Source organism: Tenebrio molitor, chromosome 1 (assembly GCF_963966145.1).
Source record: "Tenebrio molitor chromosome 1, icTenMoli1.1, whole genome shotgun sequence".
Classification (NCBI taxonomy): Eukaryota; Metazoa; Arthropoda; class Insecta; order Coleoptera; family Tenebrionidae; genus Tenebrio; species Tenebrio molitor.
In genome coordinates this window covers 25,308,203-25,333,162 of record NC_091046.1, presented here as the reverse complement: position 1 = coordinate 25,333,162, position 24,960 = coordinate 25,308,203, and the positions used below count along the sequence as shown (strand labels likewise).

Below are 24,960 nucleotides of genomic sequence, written 5' to 3'. Positions count from 1 at the left end.
TTCACGAGTGATAATAATGAGCCCGACGGCATTGAAAATGCAACCACAAACAAATGCTGTCAAAAAAAGCCAATTATTTTAATTTTAATATCCGGCTTTTTTTGGCAGTGTATTGTGGGTTGCATTTTCAGTGCCGTCGGGCTCATTATCACTCGTGAAATACCCTGCATATAGGTCGACATTTTTCGGTTTCATTTCCAGTATTAAATGTAACTTCCTTTTTTGTGAAAACACCACGTTACACACATATTTGTCAGTGATTATTAGTTTTGTTAATTGATAGTAAGGTGATGTTACAATTGATTAAATATGGCAGTAATTTAAAAATTAAACAGTCTATAATAGTTGTAAAAATAATTGTGATTGAAAATGGTTTAAAACTGAGATTGCTGCGTAAGTTTTGAAACTAGTTTGCGATAATAAATGTTAAGCTGCTCATTCATCCCTCAAGATTATCTAATCGTAAATAAAATAGGCGCTGCAAGAGTGAAAATTTATTACCAAGTTAAATCACTTGGTTTGGAACATTTTTGTTTCTGACGCACATATTATACAAAGATTAGCAACAAAACCACACACTTACTTGAAATTCTCAAATGTTCGCAGTTATAATATCTACTGAAATGCAATAAAATGAATTGAAATTAACAATTTTTAAGGTAAAACATTTGATGATGGATATGTTGATTTAAAAATTATAATTAAACAAATTAAACTGAATAGTAGCAACGAGCGCTGCAATTCTGAATTACCATGCAAATTCACTTATTCGGGCACTGGAAAGCCAAAGCATTTCGTTTCCAATAGAGGAAATGTGCGTTATGCGTTTCCAGCACTTTTAGTGTCAGCATTGCGGTCGGACATATAAAGAGAATAAAATTATATGTTACATATATGAATGTTCTTTAGTAAAAAATGTGCAATCCACATTTAAAGTTCTTTTCTGTATTAAAAATGTTTTTTCCATAATTACCGCAAATTTATTTCATATTTATGCTTTTCGTAAATTGAACATTTTTGAATTATTGTTAAAATAAAATTGAATGGAATAAAAATTACAAAATAAGAGTGGTGGTAGAAAAAGGTTTTGTATGTAATACTTGTGTCTTGTATAGCATACATGTTCAATTCACAAGATGTTTTTTGACATCAAGTGCATGATGTTCAAATACATATCTACATTTAAGAAGGAAAAATCAGTTAAAAGTTTTTGCATTTTACAAAGAAATCTATTTTATTCATCTTATTGCCCTATCTAAGATTCTTATTTCGTTTTCTCTCCTCCGAATCGTTTTTAATTACTTTTTTCTCTTAATCCTGGTACATGCGAATCAGCGAATCCGAATCCGCTCTTATTTTGTCACTTCTTATTCCATTTAATTTTATAAAAATACTTCTTTCACTTTCAAAACATGTTTTGTTACGTACTTAATCCCATATTTATTTGGAATTTTTTCATCTCACATATATGATATCGCGCGTTCATTTAAATTTATCCTCAAAGTTGGCATTGAAGACTCGATTGTCGACGCACCTGTTGAAATCTTACGTTTTTACACGAGTGGTGCATTCACAATCGATTCTTCAACGCCAACTTTGAGGATACATTAAATGAACGCACGATATGATAACATGATAAAAGCATAGTAATAATATTTGCATTTCTTTGAATTATTTTTTATGAAGGATTCTATTAGTTGAGTACAACAGAAATTTCAACAAGGCTCAATTGATTATTAAAATTTTATTGCAGTAAATGATGAGTTAATAAATATTTATGTATTAAACAACTCAGTGAAGCCTAAATTTTGTTCAAGGAATTAAATGATATTAATGTTTTTCATGCTACAAATAGGATTCGTACTGTTTCATTTCAACTACAATTGTAAGGATGGAACAAAATTTAAAAAAAATGTAAAAATTTTAATTGACCTCAAACAAAAACAAACATCTAAAGTTAACAATAAAATCGATTTTAAATAACCCCATAGGAAATCATTTTTACATTAAAGAAGGTCTATCAGAAATAGAAGAAAAAAGTGGGGGTTGTCATTTAAAAAAAGTGGTGATGACGTCATTGCACAAAAACCAATGACGTTATAAACAAATAAAATCGACCTGTCCGACCGATTTTCTTAAAAACAACACATAATGCTATTATGAATTTTGTTCCAAACTTTATGTTCACACTGTATAGTATTTCCACTGAGACTTCCATTCACAGAACCATCACACGTTAAAAATTAATTTTCATGTGGCCCGAAAATTTAAGTTGACTCTTGTTAGAGCTGAAATAAGTTAAGTATGTACATATTTATCAATTAATATTTATCACCACTGTTATTCTTTACTATACCATATACGACATAAGTTATTTTTTCTAAAGAAATCTGTCCAAAGAAGTTTTAGCTAGAGCTCATTATAAAAACAATTTATTATTTCACTAAAATTTTATTTAATTGTATGTACTATGGCGGACAATAAATTTAGGCCGGCAAATTTCAAAAAAGTCAATGCAAGCGACCATTTATTGTCATTGTGACTGATGTGTTAGTTTGTCAAACTGAAGGTTTTCAAGCTGTTTGGCGTTTCTTTCGCCTTTTTCGTAACTTACAGATCATGACGCACTAGCATAACTGATTTGTAGTAGCACTTCTCTTTGCTGCACGCTTCTTGGCCTTCTTTTCGCAATTTTAATTTTGATTATCACTGTCACCATGACAAGAATGACAAAAATCGAAAAGGGGTTAGTTGAACATAATGCCAGCTTCACATTTTGATGTCAAGCCAACGACAGGCCGGCCTAAATTTATTGTCCGCCATAGTACTATGGCGGGGCGGACGCCAACTCGGCACTTTATTATACCTATGTAAAATTTGCAATAAAGTACAACAGGCCATCTCGGCACCGGTAGCCCATGGATAACCGGCCAACTCGGCACCGCGGTCAAGCCAACTCGGCACTGTCTACCTGGGACGGTTTAATTCCAGGTTTTATGTTACGCATCCACCTCTATATTTCTATAAGTACTTAAAAATTTTCAAACTGATATTTATACAGTGTGCCCAGGAATTAATTAATTAGTTCCACCAAATGGAACTATTAAGAGAAAATATTTTTGATATATGGCAACATTACAAAACATTGTCCGCATCACTGTAAATTAGGTTAAGCAAAAGTCAAAAATAATGAATACCTAAAGATTAAAAAATGTATTTAAAATAAAAGTTGTCACCACTTCCCTGGGCACAATGTATAAAAATACAAAGTTTAAATGAACCAGTCGATTTAAAATAAAATAGTGCGTAGCAAACAAAAATTATGAAGTGTCTATAACGCACCCCTTAAGAATTTAAGTCCAGTTTCTCGAACTCCTAGTGCGAAAAAGCAGTAGGTACACCAAAATTGTACCTGCGGTAATAGGGGTGTTATAAGCAATGGTTGATGCGGAAAAGACGCCTGCCCTTCAGGAAATACCCTCTACTAGGGGGCATCATATAGACAGGTAGTGAGTGGGCGCTTAGTGTCGAGTTGGCCTATCTCTTGGGGTGTCTTTGAAAACTACCTGCTTTTTTTGGTGTCGAGTTGGCCGGTCAATGTTTATTGCTTCTAAGGTTTGGTGTCGAGTTGGCCTAGACCCCTATGGCGGACAATAAATTTAGGCCGGCAAATTTCTGACATTTCAAAAAAGTCAATGCAAGCGACCATTTATTGTCATTATGACTGATTTGTCAGTTTGTCAAACTGAAGGTTTTCAATCTGTTTGGCGTTTCCTTCGCCTTTTTCGTAAGTTACAGATCATGACGCACTAGCATAACTGATTTGTAGTAGCACTTCTCTCTGGTGCACGCTTCTTTTCCCAATTTTAATTTTGATTATCGCTGTCACGATGACAAGAATGACAAAAATCGAAAATGGGGTTAGTTGAACATAATGCCAGCTTCACATTTTGATGTCAACTCAATGACAGGCCGGCCTAAATTTATTGTCCGCCATAGTACTTACTTAATATGTACTTGAAAAATATTACGTATCCCAAGTTTAATGGTTATTAGTTTAGAGTTTTTTAGTTGAAAGTAAAATAACAAGACCTAATTTTTTTATCGAATAAATTTTTCAATTTTACGAAAACTTTTTGCTTTAGCTCGAGGGTTTAACCTTTGAATAAAAATGCCCAAATATCAACTCGTAAAATTGGGAAAATTATCAGATACTCGTATTAAAAATTAGGTCGTGTTATTTTTGTCAAGATTAATTCCAAAATGCAAACTTTAACGATAATTATTTATGTATAATACAGTTATTAAAAACACAATTATTAAAAACTATTTAAGAATCTGACAATTTTAATCACTTTTGACAGATGACAGAGTAGTAGAACGTTTTTATCGCGATAAACATTTTTGATTGGATGAAAGCAAGCGCTCTGATTGGCTGAACACACACCTATTAATAAATAAAATGAACGACTTATGTATCAAAAGTTGAAGTTAACCCATGCAGTTGTTATGTGCATCGTATCAATACAAACCCGCTAAAAGATATTCCCGTACCAAGATAAAATGTAATTTTGTTTTAAATGTAATTTATCGATTTTAGTACTTTTTAGTTACATTCTGGTAGGTGTCTTAATTTAAAAAATACAATTATATCGGTGGAAATACTATAGTATGATTAAACCTATGTTTTCATTTAAATTTATCAAAGTTGATGTTGAAGAGTCGATTGTGAACGCGCCACTCGTCAATCTGGACGTAAAAACACAAACAACGCAAAAGTGAGGTTAGATTTAAACAGATCCGTGATCTGTAATCCGTGGTGCGTTTACAATCGACTCGCCAATACCTACTTTGAGAATAAATTTAAATGAACACCAGAACACCGATATACTTACGACTACGAGTTATGTTGTTGGCTGCTTCAAAAATAAACAAGAATTTCCATAAAATAACTGATTTTTTTCCAGTATTTAGAACTGAATTGTGGTAGGTATATGCATCAAAATTTGACTTCAAAATTAATTGAAATGTTTATTTTTTAATTATCTTCTAGTACTTAGTGCGGATTAGTGCATGTCTTTGTTATATATTTTAAATGTTTAAGCAAGTGGCATTTCTTCACGGTGATCACTTTACTTCAGTTTATGGATTAATAAAAACTCATAAAAAAGCTCGCGTGCTTAGAAAAGACGGTGAGATATTGATGATAAGTAGTATTAGAAATGTCGTAAATCAAGGAATTTACCCACTTTAGGTTAATAATGAAGCATAAACTTGAGAGCACTAATTTTTAATAAATACAGGAAAAAAGAAAAGCCATCCACCTTGAAATAGATGATAAATACGAGTATTACTTATTCAGTTTTTTTTAATTCTAAAAACGCCACTGTACTTGATAAAAAGTTAATTAAATGATGGCAGTAGGTATTACAAACATGAATTTTATTGTTTAACATTCGACAAACCGTTAAGTATTGTTCTTGGCCGATCAAATTTAAAAAAAAATATTCGAAAATATCGTATTACAGATTATGATGGATATTTCTCAATAACTCAAATTTAATATTTTACACAAAAAAATTTATTTAAGGGAGCCTTGGATCAACTGAAAATATTTCGAAACCTTAACATGGCAGCGGACCAGTGTAAAACAGATTTTCAGGTTTGTTTTTTATTTCATTAAAATATATAATATATATGTATAATGGATCATTTTGTTTAATGTTTTGTTCATTGCATTTAAAATTGCAGTATAATTCGTATAATAAAGGTTGTTATCTTACAATTAGAACCTACAATAATTTCTTTTAAATTTTTATGTAGATATTAGTTCTTATTTTCTTTATTTTTTATAATTAGGGTTTTCAAAACCTCAACCCAGATTACGAAAACGAAATAAACAGCGTAAGTAAAGTCTAAAATAACTTACTAACTGCACGTTCAAGAATTAATACAATAACTTACTAACAATTCGCCGACTCACTAGTAACTTTTTTTTCTTTATTGTGAATAGATAATTAAAACCGGTCTCTCAAACCACCCATTAATTTACATTTGAATAGAAGCTAACATTTTGTATTTTTTTTTATTTAATCATACATATAGGTACCGTCGGTGGACAAATAAAACTGGGACACTTAAAATTTAATGTATGTAAATCCGGACCATTAATTGTCAATATATTTGTCAGTGTCTACTATCCATTTACTAAACTTCCCCACTGTCAAAGTGTTTGCAAGTTGCCGCACTGCCCTTCTGAGACTAGCAATTTTTACTTTAACGTTGGTGCAAAAATTTAAAATTTCAAGTTAAGTTTAATAAATTCGGTTTCTTTCATTCAAAGTATTACGCACACGAAATAGCTGAACAAGAAGAAGATATGAAACGTAAAAGAATATTGTTAACGGTCAGAGAGAAGCACGGTATTGTTAATTATGTAAAATGTATGTCACCATAGGTATACTCCAAAAAAATAAAAAATTTGACACTGACAGTGCGGGAGTTTAATAAACGGATAGAGATATTTTCATATTTGGTGGCGGAAACAAAAGACTGAGAAATGTCACAAAAATGTATTGTCAGTGTCAAATTTCTCATAAACGCCGTAAAAAGGAATGTCTAGGTAAATTTAAATTTTCGCTAAATAGATTGAAAAAACAAATTTTAAGGAAACCAATTTTTGTCAGTGCTTCAAAAGGAAAAGTTATTCTCATATAATCAAACGTATTACAAATTATTTCTCTAGTTCGACGATGAATGACTTTCTTATTTCCAATTTGCTGCATTTCTGTCGAAATCACGAACGTCTTTGAGAAATTTGACACTGACAATACAAATTTGTGACATTTCTCAGTCTTTTGTTTCCGCCACCAAATATGAAAATATCTCTAGTATATAATATGTCATACCAAAGTTTAACTACACTGACCGGCACAAAAAACGACTCACTTTGAATTTTATTAATATAATTAAGTAATTCATTGTCTTAGTATTTTTTTTTGATATCATGTTGTATTGATAAGTGTTATTTAAGTTATCCTTTATCAAAGAATATCCGACAAACAAAACATCAAACACAGCAAATAAAATTTTAATGAAAAAAAAATAAAAGTAATTTTTCAGAAAAAATTTTATGTTATGAAAAATTGCAAAAATGTGAACAGCATTGTAAATTAGTATCTCGTATTGTCACATTAAATCTTTTAACACATAAATCAACCGACAAAAACACAGCGTGGAAGTAACGCAAATTTTCTAATTATTTATTTAAACAAAACAATTCGGTTGCCATGGTAACCATAGTACACCCGATCATTGAAAATATCCCAATTTAACTATAATAAAGAAAAATAAGCAAAAATATAATTTCAAGATCATATATTAAAGAAATCATAATGAGTCGTTTTTTGTGCCGGTGAGTGTATTTGTGATAAAGCCGTAATTAAACGATACAAATTTGTAAATTTTGACTTATGTTATTGTCATTTTTTTCCCAGTTTTATTTGTCCATCGACTGTACATACCTATGTAAAATGTTTGAAAAGTAAAATTTTGTTTTCATCTAATAAGAACTCAGACGTTTTAAAAAACAAGGTGAAAATAGAGTCAAATCACGGTTCGACTATGTTGTCCGCCTAAACATTTTAGAAAATGGCCATTGTTCTTCACAAATTTTGTTTTTATGGCCAGGACCAAGGCGGTCTTTATTTTAACAGGCCGTGACACTGACTTCAGAAAGTGGTCTGTGGAATGGCTCACTAACGTCTGACAACGTTGCTTCGCCAACCTTTAAAAAAAGTTACTAGTTTTGAAGTTTTGTGATCACTCACTGTCACTCACTATTTTGTCATTGTTAGCTGTCAGTTAATCATCACTGAAAGATTTTTCTAATTCTCGTATTGCAACTTTACTTCAGTCAAAGTATATCAGGTGACCAAGTCAAGGTAATTATGTGTATCCTGTTTTATAAGATAGCTATTGTTAGTAAAATTTCATAGTCCTGTATTCTGAACAAGTATCCTATCCAAAATGAAGATACTCGTAGAAGTCCTTTTAGTTCACCTTGATTGCATTAGCTCGTGTGCAAATTCCAACACATGCCACCTGTACACTGTACAGCTCAGGACAAGATTTTTTTTCTAAAGTCGTACACAGAGACCATTAAAGACCAATAAAGGTGCAGTATGAATTGTTGAAAATAAATAAGAACTGCAAAAGCTAGCCACTCGGGTGTATGGACCCTACCATCAATACAGGTTTATAATTTAAAATGGATTTTAGACCTAATGGAACGAGCAACAAAGACCTCACGCGCCAGTTTTCTAGTTCCAAAATCCGCATCCATTCTTGCATTCTAATCTTCTTCGATGGGAATTTGAAAACGCTAACATAGGAAGACTTACTCGAAGCATAATTTGACTTGCAATTGGGTATCTACGAGAACACAACATTTGTGTGGCATGTTTATTTTTCAATTATTAATTAATTGTCTTTGTCAAAATGATTTTTGAATGAACCGCCTTCCTATGGAAGTGCCAATATTTTTGAAACTCAGGATGCTATGGAATGGCCTACTAAGAAATTTGGCAACACAGCCAGAGTCCTGGCCTGTTAAAATAGAATCCGCCTTGCCAGGACTGATATGTATTTCATATTTACGAAGAAAATTCAAATTTACCCCCTGAAAGCAAAAAAATTGGCCAGAAATGAAACAACTTTTTTCTATAATCTAATTTTCTTGAATCCAGGGGCAGAATTCCTAATTAAATTTTTGACTCGCGTCGTAAATATAAAATAGCAAATAAAATATCACAAAAATAAAGATTATGGAGAATAATGACTTTTTGCTGTACTTTTGATGCATAGCAAATTATAAAATAACACTTACAACCCAGATAGGTAAATAAAAAATAATATTTGTCACATAGCCTAATTAATCCTTACAAACTACAAATATGTACTATTGCGGGCAAAAAAAGTGGGACATCAACGTCATTGTCTTGACTTTTAATGTGAAATAACCCTTACCTGATTCTAACCCTACTTTGAATTGATTGACGTTGTCATTAAGTATTGTAGGTTGTAGGGAATGATTGTAAGTAAGCACGTAGTGAATATTTATTTAAAGCAAAGTTCCAATCAAAATCTACCTTTATCAAAAGAAGAGGGCATTTGGAAAGGGAAAATAGGAGTATAAAATAAATTTTTAAACTGTCAGCTGGAATAGTGTCAAAAAAAATGACAATAAAGCTTAAACTACATCGAATTTTTCAAAACTGAGAGAAATTTGATGTCCCACTTTTTTTACCCGCAATAGTACATACCTACAAGCCATTGTTACAACTAGTAACCACGATGTGTTTTAAAGAAACTACAATAAGTATTGTTATTGAGTTTCATTAAAACACCAGTGCTGTCAGTAGTGATTTGTATTTATTAATGTATCAGTGCTGACTAAGTCTCTTCTACTTGATTGTGGTCGTCACTGACCACTTCGAATAAATGCTACTCTTCGTTATTAAGCACAAAAAAAAAAATCCGAAAAAATTCCGCATTTTGTCATTTTTATTTTAAAAAGTTGTGATTAAGTATATTTATGAGAGTATGAGCTAAGTTCATGAAATACATTTTTTAACGTTTACTGGAATATAAAATATAGGTACATATGAAAATATTAACACACAAAATCATTAAGTAGGTATCATTATTAATTACCGAGATTTAAAACGTATGTAAAATATGTTCTATAGGTTGAACGCAGTGACTACGATGGAACATTTAGAGAAGGCAGTGGATCCGAAGATTTCGGTTTTATTCCGCCTCCTCCTCCACCCCCGGACGGTAAGCTTTGCATGTGTAATAACGAAAATTGTTGCAATTATCTTTTGAATGATATAAAAGCTATCTATGGCAATAAAGGAGACAAAGGTGAAAAAGGACCAAGGGTAAATTAAGAAACTAATTTTTCAATTGTTTGCAAACATACAATTTTTAGGGTCCTCCGGGTGAATCAATTAGAGGACCTCCTGGACCACCTGGACCACCAGGATTACCTGGTCCTGTAGCTCCAGAGGTACGTACATATATAAAGCGTGTCCCAAAATTGGCGCACTAACTATTGGGTGATTCAAAATGATTGTATGGAAATATGGCAACTATGTACGAAAATTTATGTGGCAACTATGTGGGTGGAGTAAAGTTGACATTTGTATGAGTTGTATGACATTTCATAATCGTCCATTTGATTTTTTTTATAATATACCATTGCACATTTATTTGACAATTTTAAAAATTACGCGACTATGAACTGTCAGAGAAATATCAACTTTATCCTACCCACACAGTTGCCACATAAATTTTCGTACAGTGGCCGGCAAAAAAAGTTAGCCATCATTTAAACGTCAGTCTTATTAAAGCATTAATAATTACACATGTGGATTTTTATGTGACAGAAAAGTGATGGCTAGTTTTTATTGCCGGCCATTGTATTGCCATGCTTATCCACAATCATTTTGAATCACCCAATACTTACTACCTTATCGAGGATGTTTAAATGTACAGTTGCGGCCAAATAAAACTGGGCAGCAATTTTTTCTGTTGTAAATCGGAATTAAATATTAAATCACCTCAAAAATCATCTCCTAGGAGATACCATAACGTAACATCCGTCACTGTTATGTTGTGCCACAGGTATGGGTATCTGGTTACCAGAGAAACTTTCATTTTAAAAGCCTGAATTACCAAAATTTATAAAGATGACATAAAATGTCAATTTAGTGGTCGCTTTTATTTGGCCGCAACTGTACATGAGAAAAATATGGAAAAAATTCTCTAGACTTACATTTTCAAATCGGAGAGGGTTAAATGTAAATAAATTTGGCATCGTTGCATGTAGGTAGTTTGAATAATAAAATTTACCTACATTTTAACACTATAGCAACGTGACAGAAATCAAAATATAAATAAAAAATAAAATACTGACACTAAGCTCATTTAATTTTGACACCTATGGTGATATAACAGATAAATCAATTATTGCAATTAACAAGAACACAACGTAACCAAAGATATACATCATTACGTTGCAATGTTGTCGTAGTGGATTTAAGATAATTTTTTTGAGATTTCCAAAGCTTCTAAATTCTCTATTATGCAGGATCAGATATTGGTAGTGAGTGGTCTTGTACTTTGATAATATGTACGATTCGAGATAGTTTTCATGACAATTTAATACATATATGTATTTCAAAATAATTGACCTGTTAAGAGTGTTAAATGTCACTTTCAAAGACCTCCAAATCAGCAAATGAGTCCAATAGAATGTTTTAAACATTTTCCTCACATTTGCGGTAATCTCTTCTACACCGTAGTGCACCATTATTGCGTCATTTTTGGGACACCTGTATACATACATACAGTGGCGGCCCTGGGGTAGAGCGAGTGGAGCGGCCGCTCTAAGCGCCAAGTGGCACGGGGCGCCAAAATCCAATTTTTGAAAATGTTTGTATTTTATTATCAGAAATTGAATTGTAATTGATTTTAAGTTGTCGACCAAAGAGCGCCGAAAGACAATCTCGCTCTTCCCTGATAAAGGGCTGGGGCCGCCGCTGCATACATACAGGTGATTCTGAAATAAGTTTGGAAAAAAAATGTGGAGTATTCTTGACACAAAATAATTCTGCGTAAATGACTTTTGGAGGTGAAATCAAAAGGAAGGAAATTACCCTATATCCTTGTATTTTCGACGCCTATGAATAGGGAAAATTTGTCCGAATTTGTTCACTTCATTAGCAACAATTGTTACATCAACTCCACAATAAAGGCGTAGGTGCAAGCACACTGCTTTGTAAATGTTTCTATGGAAATGATCGAGAGGAGTAAGGTTACGTTTGTGACTGACGGGCACCTTTGATTATTATTGTTGCTAAACTACGGGGTGATCAAGAAGGACTGTTTAAGTTGGTAACACTGAATGGTATTTTAAATCGTATAACAGGAGTAACTTTCGGTTGTTGGTGGCTTGTCGTTGTTAATGGTATACCTATATCAGATAATTGTCAAATAAACCAACAAAACATATCCAGTTGCAGTGTTAAAAATAACCGAATTAAAAAAATTTCTTAATTGTACTGCCAACTTAAACAGTCCTTCTTGATCACCCGGTAGAAATATAATCATGTAATCACCTTTAACTCAGCAGCGTACTAGCAATTTTGACCAAATTTTCAATCATTTGTATCTCGAAAACGAAAAAACTTTTATAAGAAAATTTTTTTGGCTATGACTTCTCATCATCACCAATTACCGGTTTTTTTTTTCAAACTTATTTCAGAATCACCCTGTATACACCAACACATACACCCACACACGTGCTATATTTAACTATGTTTAATAATAATATACATAATTATCACATCTGTTTCAGGGTGTATGCTCTTGTAATTTCACCAGTTTATTAAACTCTTTTACGTCATCCAATTCCCTTCCTAGTTCGCTAGGAATTCAGGGTGTTGAAGGCAAACCAGGTATGCCTGGTATTCCAGGACCACCTGGACCTCCTGGGGAGAGGGGAACGATTGGAATACAGGGTGATAAAGGCGATAGAGGAGAGCGGGGTCTTCAAGGCCCAAGTGGGTTACAAGGTCCCAAAGGGGAACCTGGCAAGGATGGTCTTTCTGGAAAACCTGGTCCTCCCGGACCTCCGGGACCCCCTGGTCCGGTGGAATTCGAAAATGTTGACGTGAGTTTACAATTTAACTTATTAACCACATTACTAGCGTTAGTCTTAAGTTTTTAATTTTATATTATGTTTTTAATTTCACAAGCAGCCTAGTTGGAAACCTAGAGGGCCATTTAAGGTATAAGCGGAGTAAAAACCCTCTGTGTATTGATTTTATTAGTGAAATTTTAGTAGAAATGGTACTCAAAGATATTTTGAACTGTTTATATTAAGTACTACTGTATATCTACAACTGAAAATGCATTGTATATTTTGACAATCTTAAGTAGATACATTATTTTTATTTGTTTTGTTATCTAGGAAACGGTTCTCGGTGGACCCTTGGTACGCCCAGGTGTTCCAGGAACCAAAGGAGAACCGGGAAAATCCGGTCCTTCCGGCCCAAGAGGAGAAAAAGGTGCACAAGGAATGAAAGGTTCACGTGGAGATACAGGTTTAAAGGGTGAACGAGGTGATCGTGGTTTTCCTGGTGAAAAAGGCACTCCGGGTCCCAAAGGTGAACTGGGAACTTCTGGTCTTGATGGAATACCAGGCACACCGGGAATGCATGGAAAACATGGTGAAAAAGGTGAAAAAGGTTCTCCGGGACCTCAAGGACCTCCTGGACCACCCGGCATATCTTATAATGGAGACGTGACCAGCATTATACCAGGAGCTCAAGGAGTTAAGGGCGAACCAGGAGAAAAAGGTGTTAAAGGAGACAAAGGAGAAGAAGGAGAAGCCGGAATACCCGGAGTGCCTGGAATGCATGGAACACCGGGATCATCTGGTGAAAAGGGAGATCCGGGAATAGATGGAGCTATTGGACCCGTAGGATCCCCTGGTACAAAAGGGGAAAAAGGCGAACGGGGTCCTCCCGGAAGTATAATTACGCCTAATGGGAATGAGGAAATCATAACAATAAAAGTAAGCTTCAAGTCAAGTAGGTTTTCTTTTCTTATTCAGAAAGCTACAATTTGTATCATATATTATTCTTATAAATTATAATTATTGTACCTACTCAATTCACTGAAGGAATACCCTAAATTCCATGTGTGGTATATGGTAACTTCAACTATTATTATCAGTTGATATTGTGATTTCCTATTTTATGAAACATGTAAATTACCATAATATAATTATGTACCTACCTACTTATTATACGTTTTGAATTAGGGAGACAAGGGTGAAATGGGTAGACGCGGAAGGCGAGGTAAGCCGGGTCCTCCTGGACCAGCAGGACCTCCAGGCAAAGTTGGACCTATAGGTGAAATAGGACTGCCTGGCTGGATGGTAAGTTAGTTACAAAAAATTGTATATTTTGTCTCTTACTTAATTTTTCGTGCTTACGCTGTCGTCTTAGAATGGAAAGGTAAGGATTCCATTCGTACAGTTGTATTCACATAAATTAGTTTAACTATTTGTACTTAAAGAGAAACACTAATTACCTTCATGAATTATATTGGTGTACATAATTCTTTTATATTCAAATACAATTTATCAGCCAAATAAGAACTTATATGTACTTTTTTAAAGTCATCCCATAAAATAAAATGGGTTGTTAAGGAAAATAATACGTTTAAAAGATTTGTGTAACTTCAAATATAAATTTCGTTTTAGATCACGGAAAATTGTTTTGGGGTACTTTTTTGTAATCTAAATTGTTGGCACGATACAGATCTTAGAGTTTATTTTTACATTAGGGTCGACCGGGTTCTGCAGGATTACCAGGAATTCCGGGACCAAAAGGTGAAAAAGGAGATGCCGGTAATTACGGAGGGGTAAGTTTGATATTCTTAAATAGACAGAGAAGTTGTATATCTAATCTATCCCTGCAAATTTTCATTGGAATATAGTAAGGTTGTTATTTATAAATTTACGAAGAAGAAGCGATTTAACTGATATAATGCAGGTTACATGTAAAGGTTGTAAGAAAAAAAATAGCGTTTCAATCGTGCTTATTATTTACAAACGCATTTGCGAGCTGTTTTGAATTACATATTAAAATTATTGTTACCTAAGAAACGTTGATTGTGTATGTAATATCACAAATAAAATATAATTTGATGAATGATGACATTATTTAATGATAAATTTGCGTGCGTTTAATAAAGCACTACGATTACAGTTTCTGCCGATTTGCTACATTAATTCCACTGATTGATAATCCAAACAAATATTTCGAATAGATATTTCGGAACAGGCATTTTCGTTACTAAAAATGTATCCCTATGAAATATCTAAACGAACGTAATCCAACAGCCTAAAGGCGACAAAGGAGACAGGGGTGAACGAGGCCAGGATGGAATTCCAGGAAGAGACGGCCGAGATGGCAATCCAGGACCGCCAGGTTTGCCTGGAGCAGCCCCTTCGGACGAAACAGTTCGCTATATTCCCGTTGCGGGCCCTCCTGGACCTCCTGGGCCCCCAGGACAACCTGGAATATCAATAACAGGACCAAAAGGGGAACCGGGTAATTATCCATATGGAGAACCAACCTACAACTTAAGGCCAGGTACGTACACATCTTTTACATTTTTATCGACATTTAAAAGTAAAAACGTATTTAAATTCGCACCATGTTTTACGAATTATTATCAAATATATTTTGCTGAGTTTATTACTACAGCATGCTTGTGGGAAATAATAATTACATATATTATTAATTGACTAGGTAATTTTGATGTACATACATACATTCAAATAAATAAAAATCAAATTGCCGTTGCCGATTTTGACAACGTAAATGATATTAGGATATTACACAATGATAACAATATGACAGTACTTATTTTATTTTTGTATATTTTCCTACCGATTTTTTATCATTTTTATGTGTCCACAATAAAATAACGTTATAAAAGGTGAGACCGAAAAAGTGCCTGTAGCAGCCGTCGTTAATTAAGGTTTACGTTTGTTTTTGCACGAATATCTAATGAAACATGAACGTGACAAAATATCATTTTACGAATGTAAACTTTGTAGAAAAAGAAAATAAAATCAGTGTGTTTGATATGTTCCTGTAAAATGAAATAAATTTTAATTTTAATAATATGTAGATACCTACTCGTACTGTGATTCTCTAAAATACAATGTACAATTAGGAGTTTTTAAAATGTTGTAATACTATTGGATCATTAAATTTTGGACATAATTTTTCTGTCATATAAAAAAAAATACTATAAATCGTGCTTTATTGAAATTGTCACACATGAATGATGAAATTGTTATCAAATTTATCTACAATTTGTCAATATGAGCGATTATTTATTCATTTTCTATTTTTAATTATTTAATTGAAACCTCGTATTCCATTTGTCTGATTTTTAAAACATCTTGAATGTTTTGTCGGTAAATCTGACATTCGTATTTTCAAAATTGACACAATCAAAATTAAGGTTATTAATAAGTACATGAACGTCGTTTTAGAAAGTATGACAGCACGACGACACTATTGTGCGACCGTACAATGTACAGTCAGTCATGTCCAAATAAATCTGAGACAATTTTATTTTTCGAGAGTAATGTGGGCTAAACATTGAACAATATTTCCATTTTTTGCTGCCAGAACAATTAGCAGATTTAATTTATTTGTCAAAGTTAACAAATGATTATACTTTTCAAAACAATTTTACCGCAAAATGCCTAATAATAATAAAATAACAATAACAATTGAATTGTTAATTTCAGCCAAAATATTTTTCTAAATAAAATAAATATAAAGTTGTTCCAGATTTATTTGAACATGACTGTACATCACAAACATTATATAAGAATATTTTATTTTATGTACCGGGTATTATGAAAATCCACGTAATAAATTTAACCACCAATATGACTCGTTAAAATAAGCATTTATTTATTTGTCATTTTTCCGGAAAATTTTCCAAACAGAGTTGAATTAAATAAGAATTTGAACCCTAAAATTCGCACCCCTCATCTGTTTGCACATCCATTGATAACGAAACACGAGAAAAGAATTAATCGAATGAATAACAATAAAAACTGTTAGTATTAGAACACCGATCGTTCTTTCTTCAAAAACTGTAAAGTATTTACCGTACAATAGTATCTATGTTATTTATACGAGTTTTATAAGACGCTTGATTGTGACACGAGTTGGTTGGGGCACGATGAACGCAGTGAGAATTTTTCTACTTTGGTCACTTTTTTAATTTATACATGTATGTATGTATGATGTATACAATCATGTAAAGATTGTATACATGTATGTATTTAAATTGTTGTTTCAAAAAATACTATTTCAGAAAAAAAATTAAGATGATAGTTGTTGCAGTGTTTCTTGTCTAGACAACTCTGCTATTTTTCCATTTTTTTTTTCAAATAGCAGGGCGACGTGAAAAATTGTTCGCCTCAGTGTTGTATTTCCAACCTTCATCGGCTAATGCATTAATATAATCACGTGAATTTGTTTAGTACGCTTCGAATTTTGTCGAAACTTGATCGAATATCAATAAAAATGGACCTTTAAAAGTAAAAATTTACGTATTAAAAAACAACACTGTCAATACGAGGTAAATCTGCTTTATTGCCGTGATAATTCTTTAGTAAAATAATTGAAAACAAAAGATGGAAATGTTTATAGGTTCAGATTAGATCAGTAGAATACATATATATGGATTATTACATTAATATTAGATTAATCAAAATTTTGATAATGTGTTCAAAAAATTGGTGGTCGAGTAGCCTGGTGTTGTACAGTTATGTTACTATAGACACTTCCAAAACTCATTCAAACTCATTCAGTTTGGAAGTGTCTACAGTAACATACTGTACCATTTTTTTTTGCTACCCGATAGTACCTATGGCGCTTCATCAGCTGTCAAATAATTAATAATAAATTAATAAAACGAAAGAATGGAATTTTTCACAACAAGAAATGAGCTTATGTATCTGTAAAAAGACGACCTACGTTTGGAAAAAATAGTGAAGATCGCAACCTGTTTGACCACAAATTTATTTGAACACTCGTTATTCTAGATTCCTTAATATTATTTATACAGGGTGTCTCAGCTAAGACTTTCGAGCCTAATATCTCGGTTGTTTGCCAACGGATTTTTATTTTAGACCGTGAAGGTTCAATTAGTAATAATAAAATTACCTCAAGTTAAAAAATGTAATTTTAACACATGTTTCCTTTATCGAAAATTATGCGCGATTATTATTAGATTGTTAAACATTAAAAAATAGGGGTCTACACAAACAATTAGGTAAGTAAATCACTTGTCTGATTCAACGAAAAGATTAGATTTTGTCGTTAAAAATTTAATGTAAAATTTGAAGGTATTTGAGCAGTTATCTTTTGAAACAATTGCTGATTAATTGCCAAGCAACATTTTGTACCTACACCCATTAAAGTCTTCCAAAATTGGGCGCGCTTTATTAGAAACGTCAAATTGTGAAATTTATTGAAAATGCTCTAAAAATAGACTACAGCGGCAGAAATTTTAATATTGTTGAAAAAGGAAAAAAAATTGCCTATGGAGAGTGTTTTAGTCCTTTATGGAAAAATTAAAGCATCCAGTATAATAAATTACATACGTCCAAATGTTGTCTTTAACTTTATAAGTGTTTGTAAGGTTAGCAAGATAAACGTCAAATATGTCACCTGCGCTTCTGCGAAAAGGGATGACCAAAATTCTGCAAAATTGCCCGTTTGTTTCATACGCGTCTACGTTTTTGCATTTGCAGCCACGTCTAACACAGTTTTTTGCTTTTTTCTTGCAAACCAAACGTCTTTCAAGGACCAGTTTTTCCCTACAGCATTTTTTATTGATGATAAATTTTTTATGTAAATCTTAATTGATTCAACATTTTAAAAAGGCATGTAAAAATTACGTTTTTAAGACTTGGGTGATTGCATTAATGAGATTTTATTCTTCACCGTCTAAAATATCTGCATTTTAAATTTCACAAAAATCCGCTGGAAAATAACTGAGTTATTAGGCTCGAAAGTCTTAGCTGAGACACCTGTATACTTACAGAGTTATTCACCGTAGAGAGTTCCCGTGAAAACTTAATGTTATGCAACACAACATACTAAAAGCTCAGATTGCTAGATGGCATGTTTAACGTTTTACAAATAAGGAATCAAAATAGTTTCATTTAAAAGTCAAAATGACATTTTGTCTCTATGTAAGGTTTACGAAGAAATATTGGATGAAATCAACGTTAGACAAAAAAGTGAGAAATAGGCATATTTGGATATCTTTGAGACTAAACATGTCCAGGTTGAACAGCATTTTTACGGCACTCACCAACAATGAAAATCATGTCTGTTTTTTCATCGTTTGAATACATGATAAAATCGTGTAAAACGTACAGTCGCGAGCAATAAATTTTGGTCGTCAAGGTCATTCTTTGACGCAATCGAAAATGCTCCATTGTAAAACAGTCGTAAATGTCATAACCCAACATCATGTTGTATGACATTAATTGTCATTTTGTTCTCATTTTTTTGACACTTTGTTGACATGGGCATAATCAGGCAGGGAATTTTTTTAAATTTGTAACAATCTAACCAAATTTTGAAATGACATTGACGACCAAAATTTATTGCTCGCGACAGTACAATTTTTTTTATTATGTCAGACTATAAAATGAATCTTCTTATAACCTTAACAGAAAATAAAAACGTTAAAAATCTGAGCTTTTGGTAATTTGTGTTGCATAACATTAAATTTTCGCTGAAACTTTACGGTGAATAATAAATTCAGTTTTCTGATGACGAACTAGAGTTACTAAATTTAGTAACTTTTGTCTTGTGAACACACCTATTTACCGCGAATTTGGGATTTTAAAAAGTTAGGTTATTATTCTCGTGTCAAAAATGGATTACTCCCTAGAATTCGAACTTTTAGGGAAATAAGGTTTTTCATGTTGTGTGTAACTAGAATTTTCAAAAGTTATTTTGAATGCCTAAGGTTGGTTACTTTGAATTGAGAGATTAAATCCAAATAAATATGCCGCCAGTAGGCAAAAACGATTGTGAAACGAAAAATCATCTATCACTTAGCGAGAAATTAGTCACTTGCAACTGTTACAATTAATTTGCTGTCTTACATTTTTGGGATGTATTTTGTTTGTCACCAAAAACCACATAGCCTCCAACCTAACCAAATTTATGGCAACCTAGTAACGAATATCCCTAAATCCTAGGGAGTAATCCATTTTTGACACGAGAGTATGAGTCACGTCATTTGCTTCTACAATTTTGTACTTATTCATTACCTTTCCTCCTTGAGTAGCTTCTTTCTTTTATTTTGTTGAAAGCCTTTAAGATGTACTGCTTCGTCTTATTGATGCTCGACTCCGTTTTGGAAATTCATTCATTATGGCAGCGACAATAATATGACAATTTAAAGCTTTACCAACTGTCCAATTTTTATTTATTTTGTAAAAAGATCTAACAAAAAAAAATTGTTCCAGCTAGTTCGTCATTACAAAAAGGAATTTTTTCTACAACCGTCAAAAAAACGTGACATTTATGCATCGTTATCAAGTCGCAAAGTATGTAATTTTTTATAGTGAAAAAATATTTGTGAAAAAGTTTCCTTGGATGCTAAAATAGTTACTGTCCGTTTTTTAAACTCCCGCACTGTCAAAGTGTTTGCAAGTTGCCACACTGCCGTTCTGAAACTAGTAATTTTTACTTTAACATTGGCGCAAAAGTTTGAAATTTCAAATTTGAAGTTAAGTTTAATAAATTTGCTTTCTTTCATTCAAAGTATTACTTACACGAAAAGGCTGAACAAGAAAAAGATATGAAACGTAAAAAAATACTGCTAGCGGCCAGAGAGAAGCAGGGTATTGTTAATTATTGTTTGGAAAGAAGAGAATTAACTCCAGTAACATAACCAAACGTTTCTTGTTGACATTTTTATAACTAGATTTTGTGTACAGGCAACTGAAAAGGTACACTCCAAAAAAAAATCAAAAATTTGACACTGACAGTGCGGGAGTTTAATAAACGGATAGTACTCTCGTGTCAAAAATGGATTACTCCCTAGGATTTAGGGATATTCGTTACTAGGTTGCCATAAATTTGGTTAGGTTGGAGGCTATGTGGTTTCTGGTGACAAACAAAAGATATCCCAAAAATGTAAGACAACAAATTAATTGGAACAGTTGCAATGACTAATTTCTCCTTTTACAATTAATTTTGGTTACGGGCGGCATATTTATTTGGATTTAATCTCTCAATTCAAAGTAACCAACCTTAGGCATTCAAAATAACTTTTGAAAATTCTAGTTACACACAACATGAAAAACGTTATTTCCCTAAAAGTTCGAATTCTAGGGAGTAATCCATTTTTGACACGAGAGTACGTACAGTGGCGAGCACGGAATTTCGCACACATTGGACATTTCACTGACATAATTTTATTAAAATGAGATACTGGCGGCAGTTTCGTGACAGTTTAGGTGAAACATCAGTCATGATCACATATATCATGATTGATTATAATGACCATAAAGCTTAGACTAGATAGTTTTTTTTAATGACATACAAATTGGTGTGCGAAATTCCGTGCTCCCCACTGTACTTATGTAGGTAAGTATATTTTAGCATCCAAGGAAAATTTTACAAAAATTACCGCCCTGACTGTCTCGACCAAAAACTCATTCTCATGCCCCAACAAAAAACAATCATTTTGCGCAAATAACTATACAATAGGTATCTTATTTATTTAATAAATAAATATCTATTACTCTAAAGTCTAATGATAAAACATCACTGTAGGAACGATGTAGCACTTGTTTATTTAAAGAGACGTTTGTGAACACTATTTAGTTCTGTGAAGGTGGAAATTCAAGCTTTGTGAGTAATTTGAAAACGATACAGTGCAAGAAATATACTTAGGTACAGTATGGTGATAAAGACAGGAACAAAATTTATCTGACATTTTTAAGAAAATCGCTCGAATAGGTCGATTTTATTTCGAAAAATGCCATCATATGACGTGCAATTTGTTTAAATAACGTTATTGGTTTTTGCGCAATGACGTCATTACCAATTTTTTTTTAAATGACAACTCCCATTTTTTTCTTCTCTTCCAATTCAACGATGAATGAACGAGAAAATCACAAATTTTACGTTGAAAATTTAATTTAATTTTTATTATGAAATTTTAATTGAGCTCAAACAAGAACAAATAAATATCTACGGCTACGGCTACGTGTTCAGTTAATCTCGCATTTGATTACGATTAACTTAATTTCGCTTCTGTAAACTGGCCCTAAATGTTCTAAATTATTTGGTCTATTAAAATAAAGCCTCAATTTTAAATAACCCCATTGAAAAACAATTTTACGGTAAAATTAAATTATTGTTTGAAGTAAAATTTGTCATTTCTGAAAAAAATTGTTATGTAAAAAGAGAATAAAAAAGTAGGGGTTGTCATTAAAAAAAAAAAAAAACAATGATGACGTCATAAGTAAAAATTTGTCATGTCATAAGGCAGCTAATTAAAAAACAAAATTGACCTGTCTGAACTTGAAAACATTAAATTAATAACGCAATTATAAATTTTGTTCCTTACTTTATCACCACACTGTATAACTCTGTTAATTAATTTATATTTGACTGTTTTTTAAAATTACCTAATAACTTTAATAATAATCGATTAAATAGATTATTTCCTTCATATGTTTAGCAACCAATTGCGTGACAAATATTGACCAATCAAAACGAGAAAACAAAAAATAACCCGATAAAATTTCTCTAAAATGCACACTGTGCAATCATCGAATAAAAAATGTCGGTACCTGATTTTTTTTTAATAAATTATTTTGAATAAAAAAGATTGGAAATAATGCGTTTGTTTTCATTCTATTCAGGAAATAATCAGCCGTATACCCCTCGTGCAAAATTTTAATATGGGTAAATTTTTTATTCGGTCAGAAGACCAATTATTATTATCAAATAAAAGCCCTCGACTTCGTCTCGTGCTCTTATTTGATAATAATTGGTCTTCTGACCTCATTTATGGATGTTTTCGTTTATTAGCAAAAAATTTTCCGATAAAAAATTTTGCACTTGAGATATAATATGTGAATATTTTAAACGTAATGAGTTATAATTAAAGTAAAAATTGTGTTTCCAACATCGATTATGAAAATGATACTTTTTTCACTCAATTTAGTGAGGAAAATAGGTGTTTGCATCACTAGTGAGGAAAATGTATTTAACAATCTACCACATTAACAATCTACTAACTACCTACCTATTAATATAAAAATTTAAAACACTGTTACTTGCATTAATTGAAACTCCAGATCCGGAAAATTCAAAAAATAGGGTATTAAAATTGAGACTCATTTTCATAATCGATGTTGCTATAGTATATTACACTATAAGTGATCAAAGTGCGATTTTTCAACTCAATACTATCCTCACTCGCTTGATTGTCTGATTTGTAATAATATGTAATAAGAAATTAACAATAGACGGACACTGAATCTTTTGTGTTATTTTGTACGGCCAAAATTACGTTGCTATTCCTTGAGTTGCTAGGTACTGATTTTCTTGTCTCATTCCATAATGTGGTAAACAGCCAAATCTCACATGAAAACAGAATTTGATATTATTTGCAAACAGTGTTTTAAAAATAATCACATCTAGATACTTCTGGTTGTGAGTAAAGAATAAAAAATTAAATGCAGTTCACAATTACATTCTAACATGATTTATGGTGTTACTGTATTAAAGGCACCTACTTGTAAAAAATTGTGCCTTAATTCTTAGTACCTACCTAACTGACACCTCTCAATATACCTAAATACATAACCACCTACTTTTTATCTTTTTTAATAGATTAATAATTATGTTAATTATTTTTTCTGTGCATACAAATTAAGGAGTAAGAAGTAGCTTGGAAGAACTTAAAGCATTAAGAGAACTGAAGGATTTAAAGTCAGGTAGGATGACCCACTTATTCTTGTCCATAATTTGGTTTTGGATCTTCGTTTTTCTTAATATTCATTTTAACATAATATACGTTGAAACTTTTTTATAGCTTGGCACAACAATCTTAAATTAATTGGACAAAAATTTAACATTTCCACGATTAACAATGAAATAAATAAGAATCCTGCACTTTATTTTTTTTTTTTTTTTAATCTTTGCGAATTTGTTAATTTAGACAAAACATGTTTTTTCTCACAATTTATTAATATGTTTACAAATTTTTATACACATATTATTTACATATTTAATATCATCATTACCTATCTTCTCTGCCGATTACTTTTAGACTATTTTAAAATAATATTAAGTACTAACATACTGGATTACTGGGTTAAAAATATTTTATTATAAATTTATGCCACGCTTGATAATATCATCTCTATATTATCTTATTCTTATTATCCTTATAAAAACGAATAAAATTTGAATCGAGATCTAACTAAGAGATATTTTCTTTGAAACAAATATTCTGTTTAAATTTTTTTTTCTCTAACATAGGTATGAAATTAGGATACCAGTATTGAGTGTAATAAAAACTTCAAAATTGATTTAATTTGAAGACACAATTTAATGATACTAGGTTAGTAGGTATATTTTGATTTGTAAATGACGCTTCACATTGAGAGTTCTAAAAATATTGTTTTTACATATTTGTATTTACTTTCATTTGATTACAAAACTTAAATATGCCTCAAGTAGATACTGCTACAATGATTTTTAGTCCTGCTTGCTGAAAATTTGAGTAAGAATGGCTACCAATTTAACATATCTACATGAAACATAATTAAGTTATGATTGAAGTTTGATTCGGTCATGTTGCTCATAGACGTCGCAGAGAATAGTGTCCATTATTTGAAATCCCTTTTAGGCAGATCTACAGCAAGCCCACCTATATTCACGGTTCCTGAACAAGAAGTTACGGCTCGCATTGTGCCGGGAGCTGTAACTTTCCAAGACCACGACGCCATGATAAAGATGTCGTCGGCCAGTCCCGTGGGAACCTTGGCCTATGTCATTGAAGAAGAAGCTCTTCTTGTGCGAGTCAACAATGGTTGGCAGTACATTGCGGTAAGACTGATAACTGCTTATCATCAACTCGTATCAGTATAATCCACGTTTTCAAAATAGTAAATATACCACATCTATACAATTTTGTGGTGTACCTAACTTGACTAAAGTTATTAAAATGTCGAAAAACGTTACTTATCAAAGCGAATTAAAGTCCAATATCTCCATCACTCCTGAATTAGTT

The 24,960-nt window shown here is 32.1% G+C and overlaps 1 protein-coding gene across 9 annotated transcripts in view; it reads left to right on the top strand.

Moving 5' to 3' along the window:
- Positions 1-24,960, top strand: part of Mp (Multiplexin) — a 226,403-nt gene that overhangs the window by 193,647 nt on the left and 7,796 nt on the right. For 2 of the 9 annotated variants that reach the window (XM_069054678.1, XM_069054671.1), the window contains 11 exons: positions 5,591-5,662; positions 5,860-5,904; positions 9,750-9,944; positions 9,995-10,072; positions 12,425-12,739; positions 13,040-13,645; positions 13,895-14,011; positions 14,422-14,499; positions 14,981-15,233; positions 23,600-23,659; positions 24,577-24,776. In XM_069054678.1, coding sequence (XP_068910779.1) covers positions 5,591-5,662; positions 5,860-5,904; positions 9,750-9,944; positions 9,995-10,072; positions 12,425-12,739; positions 13,040-13,645; positions 13,895-14,011; positions 14,422-14,499; positions 14,981-15,233; positions 23,600-23,659; positions 24,577-24,776 — 2,019 coding nt within the window. The remainder of the gene's footprint in view (positions 1-5,590; positions 5,663-5,859; positions 5,905-9,749; positions 9,945-9,994; positions 10,073-12,424; positions 12,740-13,039; positions 13,646-13,894; positions 14,012-14,421; positions 14,500-14,980; positions 15,234-23,599; positions 23,660-24,576; positions 24,777-24,960) is intronic. The other 7 variants (XM_069054718.1, XM_069054707.1, XM_069054726.1 and 4 more) reach the window with 7 other exon arrangements.